This window comes from Spermophilus citellus (genome assembly GCF_964194105.1).
Source record: "Spermophilus citellus genome assembly, chromosome: X".
NCBI lineage: Eukaryota > Metazoa > Chordata > Mammalia > Rodentia > Sciuridae > Spermophilus > Spermophilus citellus.
This window is the reverse complement of record NC_138190.1, coordinates 104,294,260-104,318,203: the sequence shown is the minus strand read 5'-3', so window position 1 is coordinate 104,318,203 and position 23,944 is coordinate 104,294,260. Positions and strand designations below refer to the sequence as shown.

Sequence of the window (23,944 nt, the reverse complement as noted above, 5' to 3'; positions counted from 1 at the left end):
TATCAATAAGCAAATTCTGTTTATTTTTATTGCTGCATAAGACTGCATAGAACAGACATATAGGTCTAATGCTCAGTTGCTGGGATCAGGCCTACAGATATTGCCTTTAAGAATGATCTATATAGCGATAATTGAAGCCTTCTGGCTGGATGAGATCACTCAAGTAGAACACATACTTTCACAAGTTAGCTATAGCATAAGACAGTACAGTACGGCATCAGTCAGAAAAGAGCACCTACCATGGGCATTAGGACACTTAGGATTTAGCACTGATTTGAGAGTAGGAAATTCTTGCTTAAATCTCTCCAAAGTTCATTTTACTTTTTTTTAAAGGAAGATGGTGACCATTACCTATTTCCATGGAATGACAAGTTAGTGGGGCCAAATGGGATAAAATATGTGAAATTCTTTGAGATATTCAGAATAAAAATGAATAAATACAAGCTATTATTACAAGATATTTTAGTTACATTGTTGCTGGGTTTTAAATATACTCATGAAATAAATATAAGGAAATGCACTAGGCTTCATAGTGTCACCAAGTTTAATCAATTTTTTTGCTTGTAAATTAGCTTTTCTCCTCCTAAATGTCTATAGTTTTCTGTATCATTTAAAAATCTAAGAGAAATAGCTGGAAGCTGCAGAGCATTATTTGGCATTTTCCTAGGATTTTTCAGTGAATTTATCCATAAATATTTAACTTTTAGAAAATAAATTTAGGTACCTATTTGTCTTGTTGGGGAAGGGGATGGAGCCTAATTTGTACAGTTGGAACCCCAGTGAAAGGTTCTTTCTATTTATTGCAAAATGAAGGCATAAATGAATAAAACTACCCATTTATAGCATGAGGAATTACATGGAAGTACAGGCTTCAGTCTCATCCTAACCTTGCAAACGAATTAATAAATCCCCTTCAAATTCCCTTAATCTGTTTTCTACAAAGGTAAAAGTTAATCCTGTGGCTTTCATTTCTGTCATTTCTGGAAGACTCTTAGACTTCCATGTATCTCTGTGATGTAGCCCTCCTTTGAAATGGTAACAATATCTGGTACCATATAGAAATAAACCAAAGAGACTAGCCATTTTGTATGTACTCTCAGCTTATAATATTAAGATTCTACCAAGAGGAATATGAACTCAAAATACTATAATAAATAGGAATGAGATGCTGGAGTGAAGCTAGGAATACAAATAACAACTTAAAAAGAAGCAGAGGCAAGATGGAGTCTTATTTGGTTTTTTAATGTCAAGGAGATTGCTTTTCTTTCTTTGTTACAAAGCTAATATCACCTAGCAAGAATAGGAGAATAGCTGAACTCTTAGCAGGGAAGGAGTTTTTGTGGAGTTACTTTACCTATTAGAAACCTGAGGTCTAGAGACGTAAAAAGACCACTCTTCCAAGTATTTTTTTGTCTCATTGGTGGTAGACTTTGGGTTTGAATTTTTTTCTAAATTTCCACATTATTGCTATTTCCACGAAGCCCTGACATGTACAAGATGTGTGAGCGAGTCACATACTTTCTGACCCAAAGGAATAAAGGTGTTTTGAAGATGCTAAATGCCTGATTAGCTAGCAGTGAATTTTCTTACTAAATAATCAGAGAATCAAAGTCCTTGACTAGGAAAAAAAAAGAAAAAAAACTACCAAGAGTAGGTTTAAATGTAAACACCTATTTAAATGTAAACTCCCCCAAAACAAATAAATGTAGATCAGATATGTTTGGAAAGCAATAGTGTATTTGCCACTCTCAATTAACAGGAAGTTGAGCTTGTGAGAAACACATAAGTACATTATATCCATCAGGCCAAGTGGGTAATTTGAAACTCTTACACATCGCCTGTAATATGATGCTACAGCATTTCCTGGCTGAGGGCCAGTTGATCTGAGGCTGACCTGAATATCCTGCTTTTTGTCAAGAAGAGGCAGTTAAAGTATGCCAGAACTTCCTTTGTAATTTCACCAAATTCTAGAATCAAAATCCGTTTTACTATGGAAAAATACCAGAAAAGTTTGGGGGTAAGATCTTTAAAGAATTTTATTAACATAAGTGTTTGATGAAATCGGAATCTATCAAACAATCATATTTTTCATACCATATGTTTTGTGACCTCTTGATCTGCTAAAGACTGTTATAACTGTTTCCTTTGGATATGCCTTATCTCTCAAGATAAATTATATAAATAAAGGGGGACCAGTACTTAAAAGATAAATCATGAATCTGTTTAGCGATACTTTTCTAATATAACTAAAAAGATCCCAAATATGATGGTCTTGATAGAAAATGTTATTTTTAATGTGCTGGTAGTATATTTATTAAGGCACAAAAGGCTGGAAATATTTAAATCTCTTATGTTGAATGGGGTAGAAATGTCGGAAAATAGCAATGAATTTTATTGATAAGAGTGGGAATTCTGCTTTTAGGTCCATATAATACCAACATCTATTGAAAAGAGAATTTTATTTGCCTGAGCTTATTTTTGAGTCAGTTAGGATGAGAGATATCTCAAAAAGTTACAAGTAAAAATACATCTTCACAATCCTCCATGTGTTCAAGTGCAGCTGCCAGATGTTTGAAGGCTTTTAGTCAGGGTAACCTGTTGGTGTTCTGTCTGCTATTGCTCTTAAAATAAAAAAGGGAAGCTGATCTGGGGTTATGGCTCAGTGGTAGAGCAAGTATGAGGCACTGGGTTCAATCCTCTGCACCACATAAAAATAAATAAACAAAATAAAGGTATTGTGTCTATCTACAAATAAAAGTATTTTTTTAAAGGGGAAACCATCATTTGGCTCATATATAATGTCAATTTTGTTAGAGTCATATGGGAGAGAAGCTATTTAGTCTAGACCACATGCACAAGGTGTGCAAAAGACATTTCCAAGGACAGTTTTAGGCAAAATTTGCTCTTGGTCCCATAAATACCTCTTTTGTTACCACCCAGTGGGAGGCCTACATATTCTGTAGATGTACTTAACATCCTTCCTCGGCAGCCAACACTTTCCTGTTCAGATGACCATTTCTTCTAGGCCCTGCTCTTTGACAAATGCTAGTGTTCAAATATGATGACTGAATCTATGTGAACATGTTACAAGATATAAATATATTATCACTTCTAGGCAAGAAAACTTCAGGGGCAGCCTTATAGAAATAATGACAATTCAAATAGATGAGTTTAAAGTTGACAATTAAAGGAAGGACTGCTGGGCTAATGAGCACTTTTAATACTCACGCTGTATCTCCATCCAACAGACTTTTGATATTTATTCACTCTCACCCTCCTTCCTATTTCAGGTAAAGGAGTCTGCAAAACCAAGAACGAAATGTTATTAAACCTACTGGTCCATTCTGAAAATGATTTATGCTTAAGTATTTTGTGCTCCTTTAGGACTAAATTAAATAATAAGATAATATTATTCCTCTCGAGTCTCACTAATAGTTCTTTCTTATTATATATAGAAACTTGGTACAACATTCATGGTAATGGATGTAACTACCATATTAATGGGAAAATTATAGTTAAATAATAGTAAAGTACTATTTTGCATTTATAAACACAGGTAATTAACACCAATCATCTATTGGCTAAACACGATTTTTAAATATTTCAAAAATCTGAGTATCTGAAATATAGATTAGAAGTGGGTCCAGGTGTCTCAAGCCAAAACAAGAAAATAAATATTTTCTAGATTCTCATTCAAAAAAGACCGAGCTTGATAATTTGGAAGCCATGATTTTCAGAGCAAAATAAATCCACAAAACCTCAAAATCCATTGAAACTCAGATTGGTTTCCAATGTTTCATATTTACTGGCAAAACAAAAAGCACACAAGTCTCTAAATAGTTGCAGCCTCACTTCCTAAACAAATTGAAAAAAAAATCTATGATATTGACAACAGTTCTGTGAATCAGTATGTTTTTTCAACTCAGATTTTCTGTTTTAAAAAAATATTTGTTTTTTAATTGTACTTGGATACAATACCTTTATTTTATTTATTTATTTTTATGTGGTGCTGAGGACTGAACCCAGAGCCTCGCACATGCTAGGCAAGCGCTCTACCAATGAGCCACAATCCCAGCCCATCAACACAAATGTGGAAATATAGTGAACCAATAAGTACAATATACTAAAGTGTATAAATAGTATTAAGTGACAAGTATAATAGATCCAGATTAAGATAACAATAATTACATAAAACAACGATTTTAAAACAAAATATTTTCTGAGCTGTTTATCCCAAGAACACTATCCATTAATGGAACAGAACACAGAGAGAGTATAATATTACCTTACGAGCATTCATCACTTTAACAGCTGTAAATGCACCAGTCTTTTCATGGAGTCCCTGAAACACAGGATAGTGACAAACGTCAAATGTTAACTGTGTAGCTATCAAGAAGCAACCAAACTAAAAAAATACTATACAAATTACATAAAGTCAAAAACAGAGCATATAATGAAATATAAAATATGACATATAGATGAAATATAAAGTAAATATATAAAAAAGAAATATTAAGTTATCAACACTTTAAAGAAATCCCAACCATTTCACTCCAAATAATTAAGAAAGTTTATGGAGTAGTTTTGCTTTTTATATTTGTACTAAGTGTGAACATTAACTGATCATTTAAACATGTTGCTTAGTTAATGTATTTAGTCTAGATTTGTATGACACCTAAGCATCTGGATGAAAAATGCAAATTTTCATTAGAAGATGGTGGGAAAGGAGGTGGACATTTCTTTTTTATAATTATTTGTTCTAATTATGCATGACAGCAGAATGCATTTTGACTCATTGTACACAAATGGAGCACAACTTTTCATTTCTCTGGTTATACACAATGCAGAGTCACATCATTTGTGTAATCATATATATAGACATTTCTTTACATACATAAATTTCTCAGCAAGGATCACTAATAAAAACAACTCATAATTAATTTAATAGCCTAAACTGTTTAATATGTCCTGAATTATATAAACCAAAAAGTTTATGAAAGAAACTAGTTCTAAAAGATTCTTTCTTATTGGAAACATGATGAGTTCTAAGAACTTATTCTTTTCTTGAATGAAGAGCAAGTTGTAAAATTACAAAGTCTTAAAAAATGAACATATTTGTTTAAATTTAAAGCTCTTATTTTGTGTTCTAACTTGTAAACATATTTGAAGCTATGGTAATAGAAGAAATTTCAGTCCAGCTTTAGTATGAGTAACTTAAGTTTGGGATAAACTTAAAAAGAATGCTTGATTTTCTAATTCTCTAGCAGAAAATTTGATTTTGGTGCTAGACTGTGTTGAACAGTGTCCACCCAAAGTTCAAATTGATCTGGAACCCCAAATTGTGACCATCTTTGAAAATAGATTCTTTGTAGATGTAATCAAATTAAGATGAGGTCATACAAAAGTAGGGAACTAAAAGAACACTATCACCTGTCTTCATTGCAGCAGCTTATTTGGATAGAATGAGATTATTTTGTAGGGTTACAACAGCACTTAAACTGAACTGAGTTCATAAAAGTTACTGAATATGTTGAAGACTTCAGATTTATTTACATCTCTGGGAGAAATTATAACTGTACACACACATAGATGTATTCAAATAGCAATTATGATTTAGAAAGCATTGTTTTCCTAACTATCCTACAAATATTTCTTACTGAAAAATTTCCCATATCTGTATGCAAAAATAAAACATGTTGGAAACTGGTTCTCATAGACCCCTTAAAAGAATGACAATGTCCCCTTCTTTGATTCTAAGAGGTTATTTATGGGCCAAACTACTATTCTGTGTAATACAGATTATTTAGCATATTAAATTAGTCCACACATTATTTGATTTAAATGATAGTGAATTTTAAAAGTTTTAAAATCTGAAATGTATAGCCATTAAACTTGTGTTATACAGTAGTAGGATAACTGAATGTCATTAAAAGGTGCTATCCATGGCCATAGAACAAAAAATGTCAGCTTGGTTCTACCCTCACTATATACAGTTGATTTTCATTTGAAAATTGTACAAAATTATTTTTTCTGACAATGTATCCCATTGTTGGGTTTCAAAATATACTGTTACTACAGAGGACTAAAACCCTAGATCTTGGAATGTAATTGTTTAAGACCAAACCATTATACAAGCTTCCATAGAAGTCTGGTATGCACAGATAATAGCTAAAGATAAATTGTTGTCATTAAAATAACACTTGAGAGAGTTCCCCTGTATTTTGACCTTTAAAAGTTATTTTGAAATATTTTTGAACAGATAATAGTTTCAAAGATAGCACATATGCACTGTATATCTTCACCCAGATTTTTCTAAAGTTAACATGTCTCATGACCACGGTACAGTTGTCAAAACTGAGAAATTAATATGGGTACAATGCCCTTAATTAAATTTTAGGCTTGTTCTAATATTCCTGGTTTTTCTACTAATGTCCTTTTTTCAGGACCCAAACTGGGATCCCATATTCTAACTAACAACCATGTCTCCTTAACTTCTCCAGTCCTTATTTTTCATGACTGACACTTGTCAAGAGTACTGGTTAAGTATTTTGTATAATGTTCCTTAGTTTGGGTTTGGCTGATGTTTTCCTGTGATTAGACCGAGGTTATGGGTTTTGGGAAAAAAAAATATCACAGAGATAAAATATCCTTTCTTCACATAACGTGAGGGGTGTGTGGCATTACTATGATCATTATATGATCAATGGTGATGCTAACTTTATCATTTAGCTAAGGTAATGTTTGCCAGGTTTCTTTCCACTGCAAAATTGCTATTTTCTCCTTTCAAACTCTGTTCTCTCGAAGTGATTGTCAATGGTTTTGAAGAGGTTTTGTATGTCTACATAGAGAACCTAGAAGTTATCTTGAGATAATTGTTCAGTAGTGCCATCTTGTGGTTCACTGATTATATGGAAGCTGTTTGGTGACCTCCTTAGCTGAATAACAGTGAGATGTTGAATTAGACCATGTATATCTGGTTTTTAGGATGCGTATTTTTTTCAGTTACAATGTACAATCTATATCAAATGAAGTTAAACCATTATTTGTTAGCATTATCTGTGTTTTAACGGTGTTTAAGAAAGGAGTTTTTTTTTTAATTTATTTATTTATTTATTTATTTTTAAAGAGAGAGTGAGAGAGGGGAGAGAGAGAGAGAGAGAGAGAGAGAATTTTTAATATTTATTTTTTAGTTCTCGGCGGACACAACATCTTTGTTGGTATGTGGTGCTGAGGATCGAACCCGGGCCGCACGCATGCCAGGCGAGCACGCTACCGCTTGAGCCACATCCCCAGCCCCTAAGAAAGGAGTTTGGTATTGAATTCTACACTGAGTGTTAAATAATCACAATTGTCCTTGGCTGTAGAGAATTTCACATAGGAAAATAACAAGAGCCCTAAATTATAAATGTGGATTTTTTTCTCTTTTTCTTACCAGCAATAATCAGTAATCCATAGGAATCAGGAGCTGTACTAGTAGCTACTCCCTTAGATTGAATTTGAGTACACAAAATGGCCTTTGTGTATATTTTTTTTATATTGGAAAATAAAAAGTGTATACATTTCTGGTGCATTAACAAGATGACTTAATATATGCTTACCTTGTGGAATGGCTAAATCAAACTACTTAATATATGCATCATCTCACATGCTTATGTTTATTTTAGTGGGGAAAATATAAGCCTTAAAATCTATTTTATTGAGTTTGAAGGTTCCCAACACAAAGAAATGATAAATGTTTAAGGATATGGAAACACTAAATACTCTGATTTTATCAGTACACACTGTATGCATTTATTGAATTATCACATTATACAATGCTATATCAATTTTTTTTAAATCTCTTAAAAATTCTAAGTATACAATGTATTTGACTTTTAAAAAATTTTGTTCTAATTATTTATACATCTAATTATCCAATATAGTTTTATTAACCAAAGTCACCATGTTCTTTGATCTTTTTCCCATCCTTACACTGTACTTTGTTTCTAGCAAGCACTATTTTACTCTGTTTCTGTTAGTTTGCCTCTTTTTAGATTACTTACATAGTTAAAACATTTATTTTTTTCTGTGCCTGGCTCATTTCATTTAGCATAATATCCTCTAAGTTCATCCATGATATCACAAATGACAGAATTTCCTCTTATTAAATAATTCTTGAGAGTCAAAGAGCAAGAAGAAAATTCTTAGGTCTCATTCTTATCATAAGAAATGGTTACGTAAATCATTTATGGAAGTCCATAGGCTGTGTACAGAAGATGATATATAATAGAAATGCTTTATAGCTGTTATAGTTTGGATATAAAGTGTCTCCCAAAATCTCATGTGTTAGAATGCTCAAAAGTGATATGATTAGATTATAAGAACTGCAACCTGATCGGTGGATTAATCCATTTAATGGATTTATATTTTGAAAGGACTACTGTACTGGATGGTGGCACACAGGAAGCAAGGTGTGGCTGAAAGAAGTAGATCACTGGGGGCAAGACTTTGAGGCTTATATTTTCTCCATGGTAAGTGCAGCTGTCTCTTTCTGCTTCCTGACTGCCATGAACTGAGCAACTTTCCTCTGCCATGCTCTTCTGCCATGATGTTCTGCCTCATCTTTGGCCCAGAGCTATGGAGTCAACTGACCATAGACTGAACCTCTGAAACTGGGAGCTCAACATAAACTTTTGTTCCTCAAAGTTGTTATAGTCAGGCATAGTGGTCAAAGTGAATTAAAGCTGACTAAACAATATCCATTCTTGACTGTAGGCTTAAGACTATTGACACTGAGAATCAAGATGTATACTATCTTCATATTAGGCAACTCATTGTCTTATTATCCAATTCATTCAACATACTCAAGATTGGTTATTAATGTATCAAGCAAATATTAAATTATGGTTTGATAATCAACAGGAGATCAGCTACTTTAAAATTTCTCCCCACATGCCATAACCAGAAAAAGTATAAAATTCATTCAAGTCCTCTCCTCCATTTTGTTAAGGCAACGAAACTTCCTGATTATTCAGACATTAGCTGAAATAAAGACATATGATTATTTTCATTTATGTTTTAGTATGTGTTAAATTAGTCAGATGAGGTAACTACAATCATGACAATGAACAGGTATGTATTGATGGAAAAGAAAGGCATAGGAAAGAAAGGGCCAGAGCCTCAGAAATTCCAGGAGAGGCTGTTCTTCAGCTATAATGAAGGGAATAGATGTCTGGAATGGGAAGGAGAAAAAGTGAGTGAGGATAGATTTTTAGGTTTTGAGAGGAGGAAGATAGAGAGGTGGAAAGATAAACTGTTCCAAGTCACAAGTTTATTGGAGGAATTTACAGTTTTTACAATGGATAATCTGATAAAATTAGAGAATAGAATAAAAAATATAAACTTGTTTTTAACATAAATTTTTAGATTCCCTCATACAGTCTGTGAAAAGGGTTAAAGGAATTAATATATGCTACCATGAGCAGGACATAAATAAGATCTTAAAACACTTTCCTGACAAATTTATGCTGTCACAGCTAACTCTGTTTCCTGGCGTTGCACAACAAAATACAGTAATTAGGAAGAACATGTATTCTTTTCACAGGACTAGTTGAAATTACCCAGGAGAGAACATAAATCCCTCAATGTGTTGATTTCAATTTGGCAAGGATTTGTGTTATTAATGAATTAATTTAGATAATCAAATAAGCACCATTATTTAGTCTGCTTCCCCCCAAGAAAATATTTTATTACAGTGTTGATGCTCTGTAATGACTCCAAGATGAATATTAGTACTCTGAATATATCTTATGAACAGAAAATGTTACATGTCCCTGAATTTAAGATACAGCTCACATATTAAACATTGTTATGTCTCTTAACAATGTTTAATTTATAACCAATATCTTATATTATAACACAGACACGCAATACAACACACACACAATTTGCTTTAAACAAATACAATGCAGGAAAACCTTGATATACATAGCATAAAAAATGACAAAGAATGATAATTTTCTTGTTTATAAAATGATTTTTATTAGTATTGAGTAAATACTACACTACTTGAATTTATCTTTGGAAGCAGATTACTATATTTTAGATTTCTTCCACTTTGTAATAATATCTCAAAAATAATAAAGCAAGCTCAAATTATCTACAGTGGATCCAGAATCAAATATAGTTAACTCAACAACTGAAGGGGAAATTTATGAATCCAGTGTTCTGATCACCTGAGAAAGCCTTGCTGACCTCTAACTGGCCAACCAGTCCACCATCTTCCCAAGCCCATACTTTTGGCACAAAACATCTCAATATTTCCACTTTCTTTTTATGGGACTCCTTTCTCCCTTTGGGCCTGTTAAGTTAGGTATGTTTCTTCTAGTTATTTGCTATGATTTCTGTTAACAAATGTAGGAGATAAACCTAGATGGAGGGAAGGCACAAGGGAGAATAGTGGTAGAACAGGAAGCAACTGCTGGCCCTAGGTGGTACCTAGTCTTCTCAAATAATTATATTTTTTTAAAGAGAGAGAGAGAGAGAGAGAGAGAGAGAGAGAGAGAGAGAGAGAGAAAGAGAGAGAGAGAGAATTTTTTAATATTTATTTTCTAGTTTTCGGCAGACACAACATCTTTGTTTGTATGTGGTGCTGAGGATCGAACCCGGGCCGCACGCATGCCAGACGAGCGCGCTACCGCTTGAGCCACATCCCCAGCCCTCAAATAATGATATTGACAAAGTTGTGAAAGGCATATGGGGAAATTTATTAAATACAGGACATTTTGGTAGAAAAATACATTGAGGCAAGAAATACTAGATATCAAACACATCATTATATTATTTGTTCACTTCATGAATAAAATCAGGTAAAACATAATAGTTCGTGAAGTGTGAGAATATATTGCTTCCATTTGGGTATCTCTAGTGCCTAGCATAGTGGTAGATAAGATCTTTTAATGAATACTAATTGAGTGAATGATGAATAGAATAACTGGAAAGCTCCATCAAAGAGGTACAATGTCAATTAGACCATGAAGATGGCATAGCATTTTAAGAGAATTAAAAGTAGACAGTGAGCCCAATGTTTGGGACATCATGAGCTGAATAGAAAGGCACAGCCACTGAAGACAAAAAAAAAAAAAAAAAAAAAAAAAAAAACAGGAAAATTGGGTAATGGCCATATAGAAAGGAGAGATGAAAATAAGGGGATACAAGAGTGCACCTGTTTTTTGTCATGCCAGAAATTTCAGTATAAATTTTGTTTAAAGTAAAAACCTTATTTAAAAGAAACATAAGTCATCATAGAGAAATAAGCCATTAGTAGTTTAGCAGTTTATGGCTGGCTTTTGTTAGTTAATAGTCTGATGCAAAGCTCAGAATTGTTAAGTTACTGAAAAACCAGCATTGAACTGCAGTAATGATCAATTTCTTGGGGATTACACATTTTAAACCATAACAAATGATTTAAAATAGCAGTTGTGACAGCTGTGTTGGGAAAATCCATCATTCTGCAGCAGATAATCACCACTTTTTTTCCCCCTGGAAAGAATATGGGACAGTCCTTGATGGCCTTGTAATTTTGATTAGGCTATTTTTTATATCATACTGCTAAAGAAATTGTTGAGGAAAGACTGCTGAATCATTAGCAGTTCCTGCGTAGTCCCTCCAGTTATTTATTTTGCCTTCTGTTGGCAAATCTAAACCACATAATCCCCTGGGCTTTTTTTCTTTACAATTGGTTTTGTGGTGGGGAAAGGCCATGAGGCTACTCACTATACTCATGTTCACTTTGTAACCTTATTTTTCATTCACACAATTTTGTCCTTCCAGTCATTTGTTTGGGAGACTAGCAAAGAAACCATGTGATCCTTTAAGGCCACCAAGGGTGTAGCCATAAACAGCATCTGAGAATACTTGATGCTGTGCTACAGAAAAATGAGACAACATGCATAGTAGGATAGTTTTGGTCAGCATCATGTCTACGCAGAGAAACAAAAACGTGGAGCTGGAGAGGACTTTTGAACATGAACAAATCATATCCTGCTTCCAAGAAGGCCTTTCCTTAACCAATCCTTGAGATGGAAAATAAGGACGGTTAGTTCCTATAGGAACTCTTCATTTTGTTTCCCTTCTTAGTCTTCAAGAATTCCAAAGGGACAGATGTGTTCAGCATGATCAGGTATTAGAGTTGTGTGGAAAAAAACTAGCCAAGGTTGGGAGATAGAATTGGAGAAAGAAAAAGGTACACACTAATCACGCTCCACCTCATACCTTATTCATCAGGCAGAGTTATTTCTTTAAAACAATTGCAAAATGAGGAGATGTATCCTGTTTGGGGAGACCTTCAAAAGAATTCCATAGACTTCAACTTTAGATGTGTTTAAGTAGGTTTAAGGGACTCTGATGTACAGCTGTTTGATGTTATTTGATAATTGACACATTATTAAGACTTACATTCTTTTTAATTCCCACAAAGTCTAGTATACTGCTCAGGTACAGACTTTGATGATTATATTACAATAAAGGGCAATCATTTGTCTGTCAAAGGGCACCAAAGAGGGTCTCTGAGTTAATATTTGCATGAACATCCCATCACCACAAATGTTTTGAAATAGCCAAGTGTAATCAAAATTAGCAAATTCTTTTTTAGGTGTGATTTTTTTTTCTCCTTTTGGAAAAAAACTTAGAATAGGCAGAAGCAGATATTTCTGGCTTTGAACAGATGAAGCCTGGAGTTGAATAAATACAATTTTGAGTTTGACACCTTAAGATTGAAGGCATGTATGATCAAGCTGCTACAACTTTCAGAGCAAGCATTGTAAGTTAAAGGTACCAGAGGGAAAGGAGGTCCTTTTTCATCAAGCACAGTAACAACTGAGATAGTTGCTAGACTTTATAAATATTACTTATAGCATAGTTGTTACTTTTGGACCACCATGAATATATATCATTTCACACATATCAGAGAGTAAATTTACATTCAAGTTGTTTAAAAAACACAAATGAAACTCACATGATCATGTGATGCTGTATGTTTCTAAGGCATCATAAGTTCCTTTTACCTAATTAATCTATTTGCATATTCATCTCCTTTATTATACTGGCAGCTGCCTAAGGGCAAATTCCCTCTTTGTATAATGATAGGGTCTAGTACATTTCCTGGCAAATTGTAGGCACTCATCAATCTCAACATGAAGTTCTAAAAGAGGAGGAGATGCTGGGTACAGTGGAACATGCCTGTAATTCTGAGGAAGGAGGACTGCAAGTTTAAGAACAGCCTGTAAGACTGAGGAAGGAGGACTGCAAGTTTAAGACCAGCCTTGGAAATTTAGGGAGACCCTGTCTCAAAAGAAAAGTAAAACAAACAAATAAATAAGATAAAGAAATAAGGGGGCTGGAGATGATGTAGTCCAGTAGTACAATATACCAAGGTCAACCCCCAGTACTGCAAAAATACATACATACATACAGACAGACAGACAGACAAAAGGAGAGGAGATGCATGGAGGGGTGTACACATGTATGTATGTGATGGTTGTGATGCAAATATAATTTTTTATGCTAAAAAATAATATGGGAGAAAAGGGAATCACTGTCCAATGTGTCCTATGATATATTTCAGTTTTCTCACAGAGGCTGTAAAATGCTGCAGTGTAGAAAATTACTTCCAGTACTCAAAGGTGATTATTTATCCATAGGTGAATTTCCTTTTTTTTAACCCTATAATCATCTTTCTGGTTCCATTGTGAGGCCAAAGTTCCTCACAAATGTCTTCAGTTAAAAAGCCCCAAGGGAAAAGATATGAACTAGTTAAGGTCAGAGGGCATGAATGTAAAAACACAGTAGAAGCTTCTGCCAAATTGGCACAAGTTGGGATTGTCAGATCACATTACCTAATTCTCATCCATGTTTCCTCCAGCTTCTACTCTGGTACCTTCTTCACTAAATGTATGATACAACCTTGTAGTTATATCAACTATGGAAACGTGAGATGGAGAAAGTTCCAATTACTTCACCTCTTCTTTTTCCCTCAGCAAACCCCCAAATTACACAAATCTTGATTAGTTTAATTAAAAAAATGCATACTGGACCATATTTATAGGTAAAAAAATTACAGAAATACCAGAATGATATTTTTCCTCTTCCAGAAATTTGGGACAGTCATGGTCATGCTTTTTAGAACTGTGAAAGGAGTCAGAAAAGGGCCTTCGTGGTTTCAGTGGCTTTGTAGCTTAGAAACTGCTCTGTAATTTGAGGCAGTTATGTGTGCTTATACAGCAGCTTCAACTGAGTTTTATTACCCTTGTTATTACTCCTGCAGGGAAAAATAGGTCAAAATATGTAGTAACATCATTTGCAAATGGAGCTGCTCTGTATTGTGCTACAACACTGAAATAGCAAATTGCACAAAATGGATAATAAAGTTCAATGTTTTGGGCTGCAGGATACAAACAACATTTGCTGGAAATAAATGAATAGCTATACTAGGTAACTAAGGGAAGACCTCAATATACTGCTATATGATAAGGCAGATCTACAGGGGACAAAAACACAAAGCCAGTGAGGGTCACTATTACAAATGGGTGACATTTAAAAATCTTCAATGCTGGTCATTAATTCAAATTTAAAGTCACAGGCTGTAACTGCAAATACTGAGGAAAGTATATAGGAAATCCATGAGACTAGGGCTCCCTCATCTCAAACCCTCTGATAACTTATCTGAGCAGCTTTATTTGTCAAAGTATAGTAGAATCATAATCAAGTGGGAGATGACTATGTAGTTCTCCATGTATGAAGCTTCCCCACAATGACATTATTTTTTCCTCTGACAGACCACATACTACAAAAATGAAAGGGAACTCAGCTACCAGAAGTCAATTTGGTATTCAGAATTTTTTTCCCACTCAGTGCCTAACTTTTTCCCCCACTGTCACAGATTTTACTCTTTTATTCTTTTAGATCTATGTGGGTTTAACCATATAGCAGTGTATTTGAGGGTATGGGCAAGGGCAAAGAAACAAATCCTCCATAAACAAACGGGTTTCAGCACACAACCAATAATGCTTCATTGCAATGTCACAATGTTTTAACATAGATTACTTTCTTTATGCAATGCATGAATCAGTTAACACTCATGCAAAATTCATTCCATCTGCTCAGACAGATGTAAGCTGCAGTGTTTCCAATTCTATCAAACAGTACAACTAGCTGAAAGAGAAGAACTGACACAGATGGGCAATGTGTGAGGAGAGGGGCTCAAATTAAAGAAAAAGCTTTGTCTTAAAATCTACCCAGATGAAAAATGAGATTCTCATTTCATCCAGGTTTGTCCACAGAGGTACAAACACAACAACCCTTAGTATGAAGTAAGATGGAGAGGGTGTTTATGTCTTAGTGAAAACATTTTAACTAAATGGAATCACCTTTGGAGTCTGTAGCAGTGATTAGCAATTCTAAAAGGCTCTTTAAGTAACATAAGCTTGACTAGGATAGATGCTAGGACTAAGGGAATTGTCAAGGTGTATGGAAAATGGAAAAGGAAAGAATAATAGGAAAAGTGAGAGAAGAGGTAGATTGTTGAAGAAAGATTGAGAGAGGAGGAGATGATGAGAAAAAGATGACTTCTATTAGAAGATTGGCCAAGAAATGCCAACAATAGCCCTAAAGATCTTATCAGTACTCTTAAGCACAGATGTAAAAGATAAAAGTAATAATTTCCATCAATATCAAGTTGCTAACTTATCATTAATTCCCAAGCTTTTCCAGACTCAAATACTTAAATATTGTCATTCTAGCCCCTAGGGTTGACTGAAAGCTACTTCTCTATGTAGCCTGTTGCCTTGAATTCACCTTTGTGGACAATGCTCAAAGTCTGATATTCCCTCTCTTAACACTCTACCTTGCTGCCACATTCACTCAGCATCCTATATGGCCTTTGCACAATCAAAGCACTAGCTAACTTTCCCTCATTAATGAATTACAAAGGTCTTGCCCTGTGATATCTTCTCACCAAGGTACTACATATGCATTTCAACTGGAGCTGTTTTTGCTCAAGAGGTCTTTTCAACTCTAAGGAATTACCAATGCACTGGGAATTTCAGCACATTTTGGCTACCATAATGTTGGATTTGCCCATGACAGGCTGTTTACCTCAAGCCTACAGAAATGAAATTTGAAGAGTGTGAAATCAACTGAAAGGCTCAGAGTTAAACCCCTCAATATATCCCTCACAGTTGTGTGGCAGACAGAGGTGGGAGGGGGTAAGGGATGGTAGGATATAGCCACATAGAGAATGTCAAGCTGAAAACTGCAACATGATAAAAGGAGAATGGTGCTAGTGCATAGGAAAATAGAATCTAAGCACAGGAAGATCCTAGTTAAGGTTACCAAAAATTAAAAAAAAATCACTGAGGCAAGTAAAATCTGGCAAAGCAGGGTGGAAGACTAAGGCAATAATCAAGATGAAAACACATATTCATGCAAAATATTTGGTTATGTCAATAAAGTATGTATATGTGAATATACGCATGTGAGAGGATTTCGTGGGGGCAACGATGTGTGTGGGCAGCAGTAACAATTCCTGAATTCAGAGGGAAGGAAGGAAAGAGATTTTAAAAAAGATCATGGAAGTCTGTAAAAACTAACTTTGTCTTATAAACAACTTGGACATTTTTCCTTCCTTCTTCAAATAGTTTTGCCTGCTGTAATTCTTCATATTTGTTTATCTCCACTGCCCAATGGCACAGATTCATCAGAGCCAAGACTAATCCCAAGACTCCCTTCCTATTTTAGTGCTCTTTTTACTCTTTCACACTACCTCCTATTAAAGAGGAAGTTATCACCTGTGGGCTAGGCAGCAAGCAAGATATTGTAAAAATTAGTTTCTAGTTTTAAGGAACTTTTAATAAAGTAATAAAGATATTCAAACCACCATACATCAGAGACAATGTGGCAGTTTAAATAATAAGTGTACAAATGAGAAGTTATATGGTCCTAAAAGTATTAAAATTGTATTTAAGATTTTCCTATGGAAAATATTTCATAAACCCAGGTCAGCATTCTCAAAAAACAGTGAAATTCTTTATATTTGACTCCTTTTAATCCATACATAGTTGCAATATTCTGTGAGGTCAGAGGGTCTGTTTGACATCACATTGATTCAAATGCCATCTATTACTGCTATAATCATAAGCTTCCTAATGGTCCATAATTAAATTCCATGGAGCAAATTGCTAATATTTGGGAGACATAAAGAAAACAACTGGTATATCAAGATGACTGAATTTTTCATTTTTAAATTTTAATCCACAATGGAAAAAAGTTTCATACATAAAGATTATTCTGAATACAAATGTAGGCACAAATGTTTTCTACTGTAAAAATCCAATAAAAATTAATAGAAATCCTGCTTACTAAGCACTGTTCTAGGAAATGTGTGATAGGAAATTTAATATAACAATGCAGTCAAAGAACTTGAAAAAACTGTTATCTTAAAAAGATTAAACTTCTTACAACTTTGTCTACTATACTAATTTGCTTAATGATACTTTTTCTAAGCATTCAATAAATATTTATGAATTATGCTATGGAGTTAATATTAGTACTTGATATGCATAGAAGGTTAAAATACTCTTTTCATCTTTAATTGAAAATATCATAGGATTAGATAAATATCTGATAGAATAAATACTTTGAGCTTACATTAAAATAGTATTTTGACTATAAATTATTTAGATATATTTGTGATCAATTACTAAATGCATAAGTGTTTTTGTTACATTTTATGGTGGCTTTCCAATTTGTATTGAATTTTGGTCAGAAGGTAATTTTTGTAGAATTTGGATTCTTTGGTATCTAAGATTTTCTTCATTGCTAAACATATAACTGTTTTTTTTTTAACAATGTCCCTTATGTGCTGGAAAATAATGCTTATTTTCTACTTGTTGACTGAAAAATTCTACATATTCTGAGACAAAGTTCGCTGATTGCATTTGTTTGTGTGTCTCTCTCTGTGTGTGCATGGTGCTGGGGATCAAACCCAGGGCTTGCATATGTTATAAACATTTTATCACTAAGTTACATAACCCACCTGCTGATTGTATTATTTTTTTTCTGACAATTTTATCAATAAAATTCTGAGGCATACATCAAAGTATTCCACTGTGATTCTGAATGTACTGTAACAATATCTCCTTGTAATTGTAGTAACTTTGCTTTATTTATTTTTAGGATGTATTTTAGGTGCATATGCATATAAGTCTGATACTTTGATAATTTATCAATAGATTTCCATCCCATTTATGCAATATACCTCTTATTTTTGGTAATAAAATAAATTTGAACTAAAAATTCATTGAAGATTTTCTAACAGAGATTAAAACTTACCATTAAAAATCTCCTGACTTTTATTGTTTACTTTTTGCTTTGTTTTGTTTAATGAACCTGACTTACATTATTTGAGAACTATGCCACCTATAGCACTCCCAAGGCTAAGCAGTGCTTCTTGGGACAAACTTCAAAAATAAAATAATCAACTGATCTGGTTTTCCCCTGAATTGACTGACAAATGACTGTGTTGGCAAAATATAAATGAGGAAAAGATTATCTTTCTATAACAATGCCTATAAGGCTGCACACCAATATCTTTTTCCTAAATAAGTCTTCAGTTGATATAGAAATAGAACTAGAGGCCTGCAATGAAGGGAGGTAAAGACAACCGGTTTATTTTTGTCCTTTCCTCCAATTTTATTTATTAATACAAAATATTCAATTCCTTTTAGGCCTAAATTACAATATGTACATAAATAGCAGCTCAGCAGCCTCATGGCTTGTTTAGGTTTAGATGTTTGTTGCACCCTTAACAGCTGCTGAAACAGATTGTAGGGTTTTCACTTCAGCAAGGTAATTACAAACAAGATCCCACTTTCTCTCTAAGTCTACTTCTGGGATTTCACACAACCAAAGTTCTCTGACTCCAAGGATCTTAGCTGGTGTTGCAGTCATGAATCACTGTCAGTGTAGAAATTTAGAGGTTGCTCTTATTTATCAAATGCTATACCTTTATTTCATTGTGAACTTTGAAAAGCCAGAAAATGTCTATACCCTTTATGGGGCAGAATCTGGAAGAGTGAGTCCATCATCCTTCTTAAGGTGGATTCTAACCCTGGAAAAATTACGCCTTTCCTCCATGGAATACACCTCTACCTTTTACTGCCTCCTCTCCCACTTTCCCTACCTGCCAGCTCAGGTGTGGACTTAGTAAGTTTGCTGTAGTGGAACCCTTGCAATGCATTTCTTTTTTCTGGTGGGGGTACTGGAGATTGAACTCAGGGATACTTGACCACTGAACCACATCCCCAGCCTTATTTTGTATTTTATTTAGAGACAGGGTCTCACTGAGTTGCTTAGTGCCTTGCTTTTACAGAGGCTGGCTTTGAACTCATGATCCTCCTGCCTCCGACTCCTGAGCTGCTGGGATTACAGGTGTAGGCCACTGCACCCTCTGCAATACATTTCAATAGCTACCAAGGTGGGCAACAAGCATTTAAATACAGGGAAGATTCATAGCTGAAAACAAATATCAAAATATATCTTGAAGGTGCAAAACATCTCTCAAGATAATACTAAAGAAAAACATAAAAAGCTGTGTAGAAGGGCAGAAGAAAGGTGAAGAGAGTAGGGAGAAGAGACTAATTTTCCTGTGTGAGTGACAAAATAGGGTAGGGCTGTAGGTTTAAATTAATTTAATTGAATTTCATTAAAGCAGGGTTTACTTAATATCAGGAGAATGGGCAAAGTGCAGAGCCAGAAAATCAACAGGACTGGCCCTTTTTGCCCCAAATCTGTGAAATTTACCTAGTATCTAAGCAAAATTCAAACCCCCTAAATGACTCTGTTTTACTTTCACAAATTAATTCTGTCCTGACCAAGCTTTGTCATACAGAAAGTAAAAATTAATCATCAAATAAATAAGACTTAGTATTGAGAAACACATGCACAGAGTTTTTAAATTAATATGTATAAATTCACTTTTTGACAATTTGATTTCTTTGCCACCAGTTAAAACAATTACCTTTCTGTAAACCTCTTCCTATAATGATGTGTTCAGTGGTTTTCTATTAATATTTCTTTTAATTTTTTAAAAAAATATTTAATTTTTTGTTGTAGTTGGACACAATATCTTTATTTTATTTTTATGTGGTGCTGAGGATCAAACCCAGGGCCTCGCATGTGCTAGGCAAGCGCTCTACTGCTGAGCCACAATCCCAGCCCCTCTTTTAATTTTTTTTTTAAGAGAGAGGGAGGAGAGAGAGAGAGAGAGAGAGAGAGAATTTTTTAATATTTATTTTTTAGTTCTCGGCGGACACAACATCTTTGTTGGTATGTGGTGCTGAGGATCGAACCCGGGCCGCACGCATGCCAGGCGAGCGCGCTACCGCTTGAGCCACATCCCCAGCCCCCTCTTTTAATTTTAAATGACCTAACATCTTCAAGCTCAGACAATTGGGGGAGTATTTCCTAAGAAATAGAGTCACTTTGCTAAATTGGCAAAATTTTTTTTATTAAATTGGAAAATTTTAACTGGGTAGCAGCCCATACATGTTTCAATATCTCTTCTATGTTTATGAAACTATTAGACTACACAGTATTAAAGGATCAATAACTGTTTTTGTGTTTCATTTAGATTTTTGATGTTAAGTAGCATCAAGAATTGTGGGATCCTTATGGGGATTATAAACTCTGCTCTTTATTTGAATACATTAAGCTGGAAATATCAATGCAATATACATTGTAAAAATTGTTACAGTAGAGGGGAAAAACCTTTTAAATAAAATTTTTAAGTCTCCATTCAAATTACAACTTTATATTGTTTTTCATGTATTGAATGACCTTGGGTAAGGGAAAGCTTAGGACATACTCCTCAAAAACAAGTCACTCACCTGGGTTAACCAAATTGACTTCAACAGCAAAAGCCTTTAAGAAGTGCTTTGGCAAAAGCCCTGCTTATATAGTTTTTTATAAATCACCAATAAGATATCGAGAAATGACAATCTGAAAAATGTCAGGGTAATGAATGAAAGGTTCCTAGATTGAATTCTGAGATTACTAGCCTCTTTCTTTTATCTGGAAATGTATAAAAAGTGCACATGCTCATGAACAGACTCAGCTTAAGCCAATTTGGGCATTATTACCTTTGAAGGGGAAGAATAGTCTTTTACACAAAATAACAGAAATGATTGAAGAGATGAAAGATGGGATGGGGATGTGGCTCAGTGGTAGAGTGCTTGCCTGGAAAGCATGAAGCTATGGGTTCAATTCCCAGCACACCACACACACACACACACACACACACACACACACACACACACAAAGATGAATCTTTCTAAGAAAGTTTGGAGGTTTTACATGGCTATGCTGAAAGAAGAGAAAGTTCAATGATATCTTTGAATATACAGGTCAGGGCTGCTGCTGTGATTATAGGAAACTTATCAAAAAGAAATAGGCTGGGGCTGGGGCTCAGTGGTAGCACACTTGCCTGGCATGTGTGAGGCACTGGGTTTGGTTCTCAGCACTGCATATAAATAAATAAAATAAAGGTCTATCAACAACTTAAAAAGTTTACAAAAAGAAATAGGCTTTACTTAAAGCAGGAAGCATTTCTGACTAACCATCAGCAAGACTTTATTGACAATTACAATGATAACACACAGGAATAGGTAACTTACTATTCATAGAGACCTTAATTTTGTATATATGTGTGTTTTTGCAACTAACCTAAAAGTCTGAAATTTGGCTAGTCTAAAGAGGGTATTGCAACAAAACTCTGTTCTCTAATAGTAATGGTAATCAACTGCCTTCTTATGTAACATTGGCTTCTTTAAAATAATCCCTATTATCTTTATAGTGGCATTCTTTCTTGCTTTTTAGGAAATGTGATCAATGTGGTGCAGAAACCTGGGCTGAGGTTTTATAAAAATCATATACCACAAGGTTGTTACTTAGTTTAACTATTATTCCTTGTCTATGATTTTTATAATATTAGTTTTGGTTTTCCCACATCTGTTTTGAAAAACAGAACATAAACTCTCTTGCTACTTTCTAACTTTTTAATAACCAAAATTTTAATTCTCAAACCAACTACTCTCCATGGTGAAGGTTTATGTTTTAGTCAGCTATTTTGCTGCTGTGACTAAAAGAACCCAACCAGAACAATTGTAGAGGAGGAAAAGTTTATTTGAGGGCTCATGGTTTCAGATGTTTTGTCCAAAGAAGGCTGACTCCATTCCTTGGGGATCCTGCTGAGGCAAAACAGTGTGGCAGACGGAAACAGCTCACGTGATTCTCAGCAAGACAGAGAGAGATCTACACTTGCCAGATACAAATATATCCCCCAAAGCCATGCCCCCAATTCCCACCTCCTCCAGCCACACTCTACCGCTTCAGTTACCACTCAGTTAATCCCTAATAGGGGATAAATTCACTGATTGGGTTAAGACTCTCACAATCCAATCATATCTCCTCTGAACCTTCTCTCACTGTCTCACATGTGTGCTTTTGGGGGACACCTCACATCCAAACCATAAAGATTAAGATCAAAGTATGTATTTGTTAAGTACTATGCAGAGCCTCTTTAATACAAAGGTATTGCCCACTGGAAATAAATTTAGTCAATTTGCTGAGAAGCCATTAAGGCTACAATAAGCACAAGCCTCTCTATCCTAGTTTTCACATCTGCCACTAATTATATCCATCATAAATATTGACCTAGGAAGTGTAATGCTGCAAACACACCCATTAAAGGCCAACTTTTTCTCCATATAGTTTGTTTGCACAACAAATGATCTGTATCCTGGTACCACAATATTCTGTCACCTATTGCTATTTTTTGAAACAAATTTCTGTATAATCTCAGTCAAAGAAAAATCAAGAGGATGGAAGGACTTCAAAGACAGGGAAATTCATTTATTCTGCTATTTGGAAATGGGTGATGACTTTCCTGTTATTCATGTTTTTCAAAATTTCTTATGATTAGGTTTAATAGTGCAGGATAATTATCTAGCTTGCTTTTCTTTTCCTGTTTGAAGTTTGAGTGGCTTATCAATAGAAAATTCCTGAATTTTACAGAAGGCAGCCAATGATGACATTTCTATATTTCATTATTCCAAACTAGATCTTGACTAATCCATTTCACAGTTAAGGTTAAATTATTATAAATAATAATAAATTTGTATGAAAAAGGACCAGTGATATTTATTTCTAAAGTTAGAAATCACTTAATATTTCCTCCATAATAACAAAATTGTTTTGTAGCAAGTAAGCACAATATGTATCATAACCACTAATTCCTTTTGTATGAAGCTCAAATATCTGAGTAAAATCCATGGAAAGCATAATTAATAATAATATGTCTTGATAATTGCATACAAATAATTTAAATAAACCTTACTTTTACAGCCAATTGATTTTGGACAGGAGTATCAAGTCAATTCAAAGAAGAAGGATTAAGTCACTTTAAGAAATGATGATGAGACAACCTGCAAAAACCTTCATACCATATACAGAAATTAAAATGGATCAGTTTTCTAAATGTCAGAGATTAAAAAAGGTCTTAGAAGAAAATATAGGAGAAAATCTTAGTGATGCTTGATTAGGTTTGGTTTCTTCAATATGGCAACAAAAGGCCAAGCAACCAAAGGAAACAGGTAAATTTTACTTGATCAAAGTTAAAATGAAAAGACAACACACAGAATATCAAAATATAATTACACATGATGCATCTGATCAGAGACATGTATTGGCAAAAGATTTCTATACATATTTATTTAAGGAAGATACACACATGGTCAATTAAGACATGAAAATATGCTCATTAGTCTTTAGGGAACTGCAAATCAAAACCACAATGAGATACCATGCCATGCTACATTCACTAAGATGGCCATAGTAAGTTTTTAAAATGGAA

The 23,944-nt window shown here is 34.3% G+C and overlaps 1 protein-coding gene across 1 annotated transcript in view; it reads right to left on the bottom strand.

Moving 5' to 3' along the window:
- NRK (Nik related kinase) overlaps positions 1 to 23,944 on the bottom strand; it is a 131,331-nt gene that overhangs the window by 61,882 nt on the left and 45,505 nt on the right. The window contains exons 3-4 of the mRNA XM_081277025.1: positions 4,286 to 4,342; positions 3,229 to 3,300 (exon numbers count right to left, since the gene is read on the bottom strand). Coding sequence (XP_081133151.1) covers positions 3,229 to 3,300; positions 4,286 to 4,342 — 129 coding nt within the window. The remainder of the gene's footprint in view (positions 1 to 3,228; positions 3,301 to 4,285; positions 4,343 to 23,944) is intronic.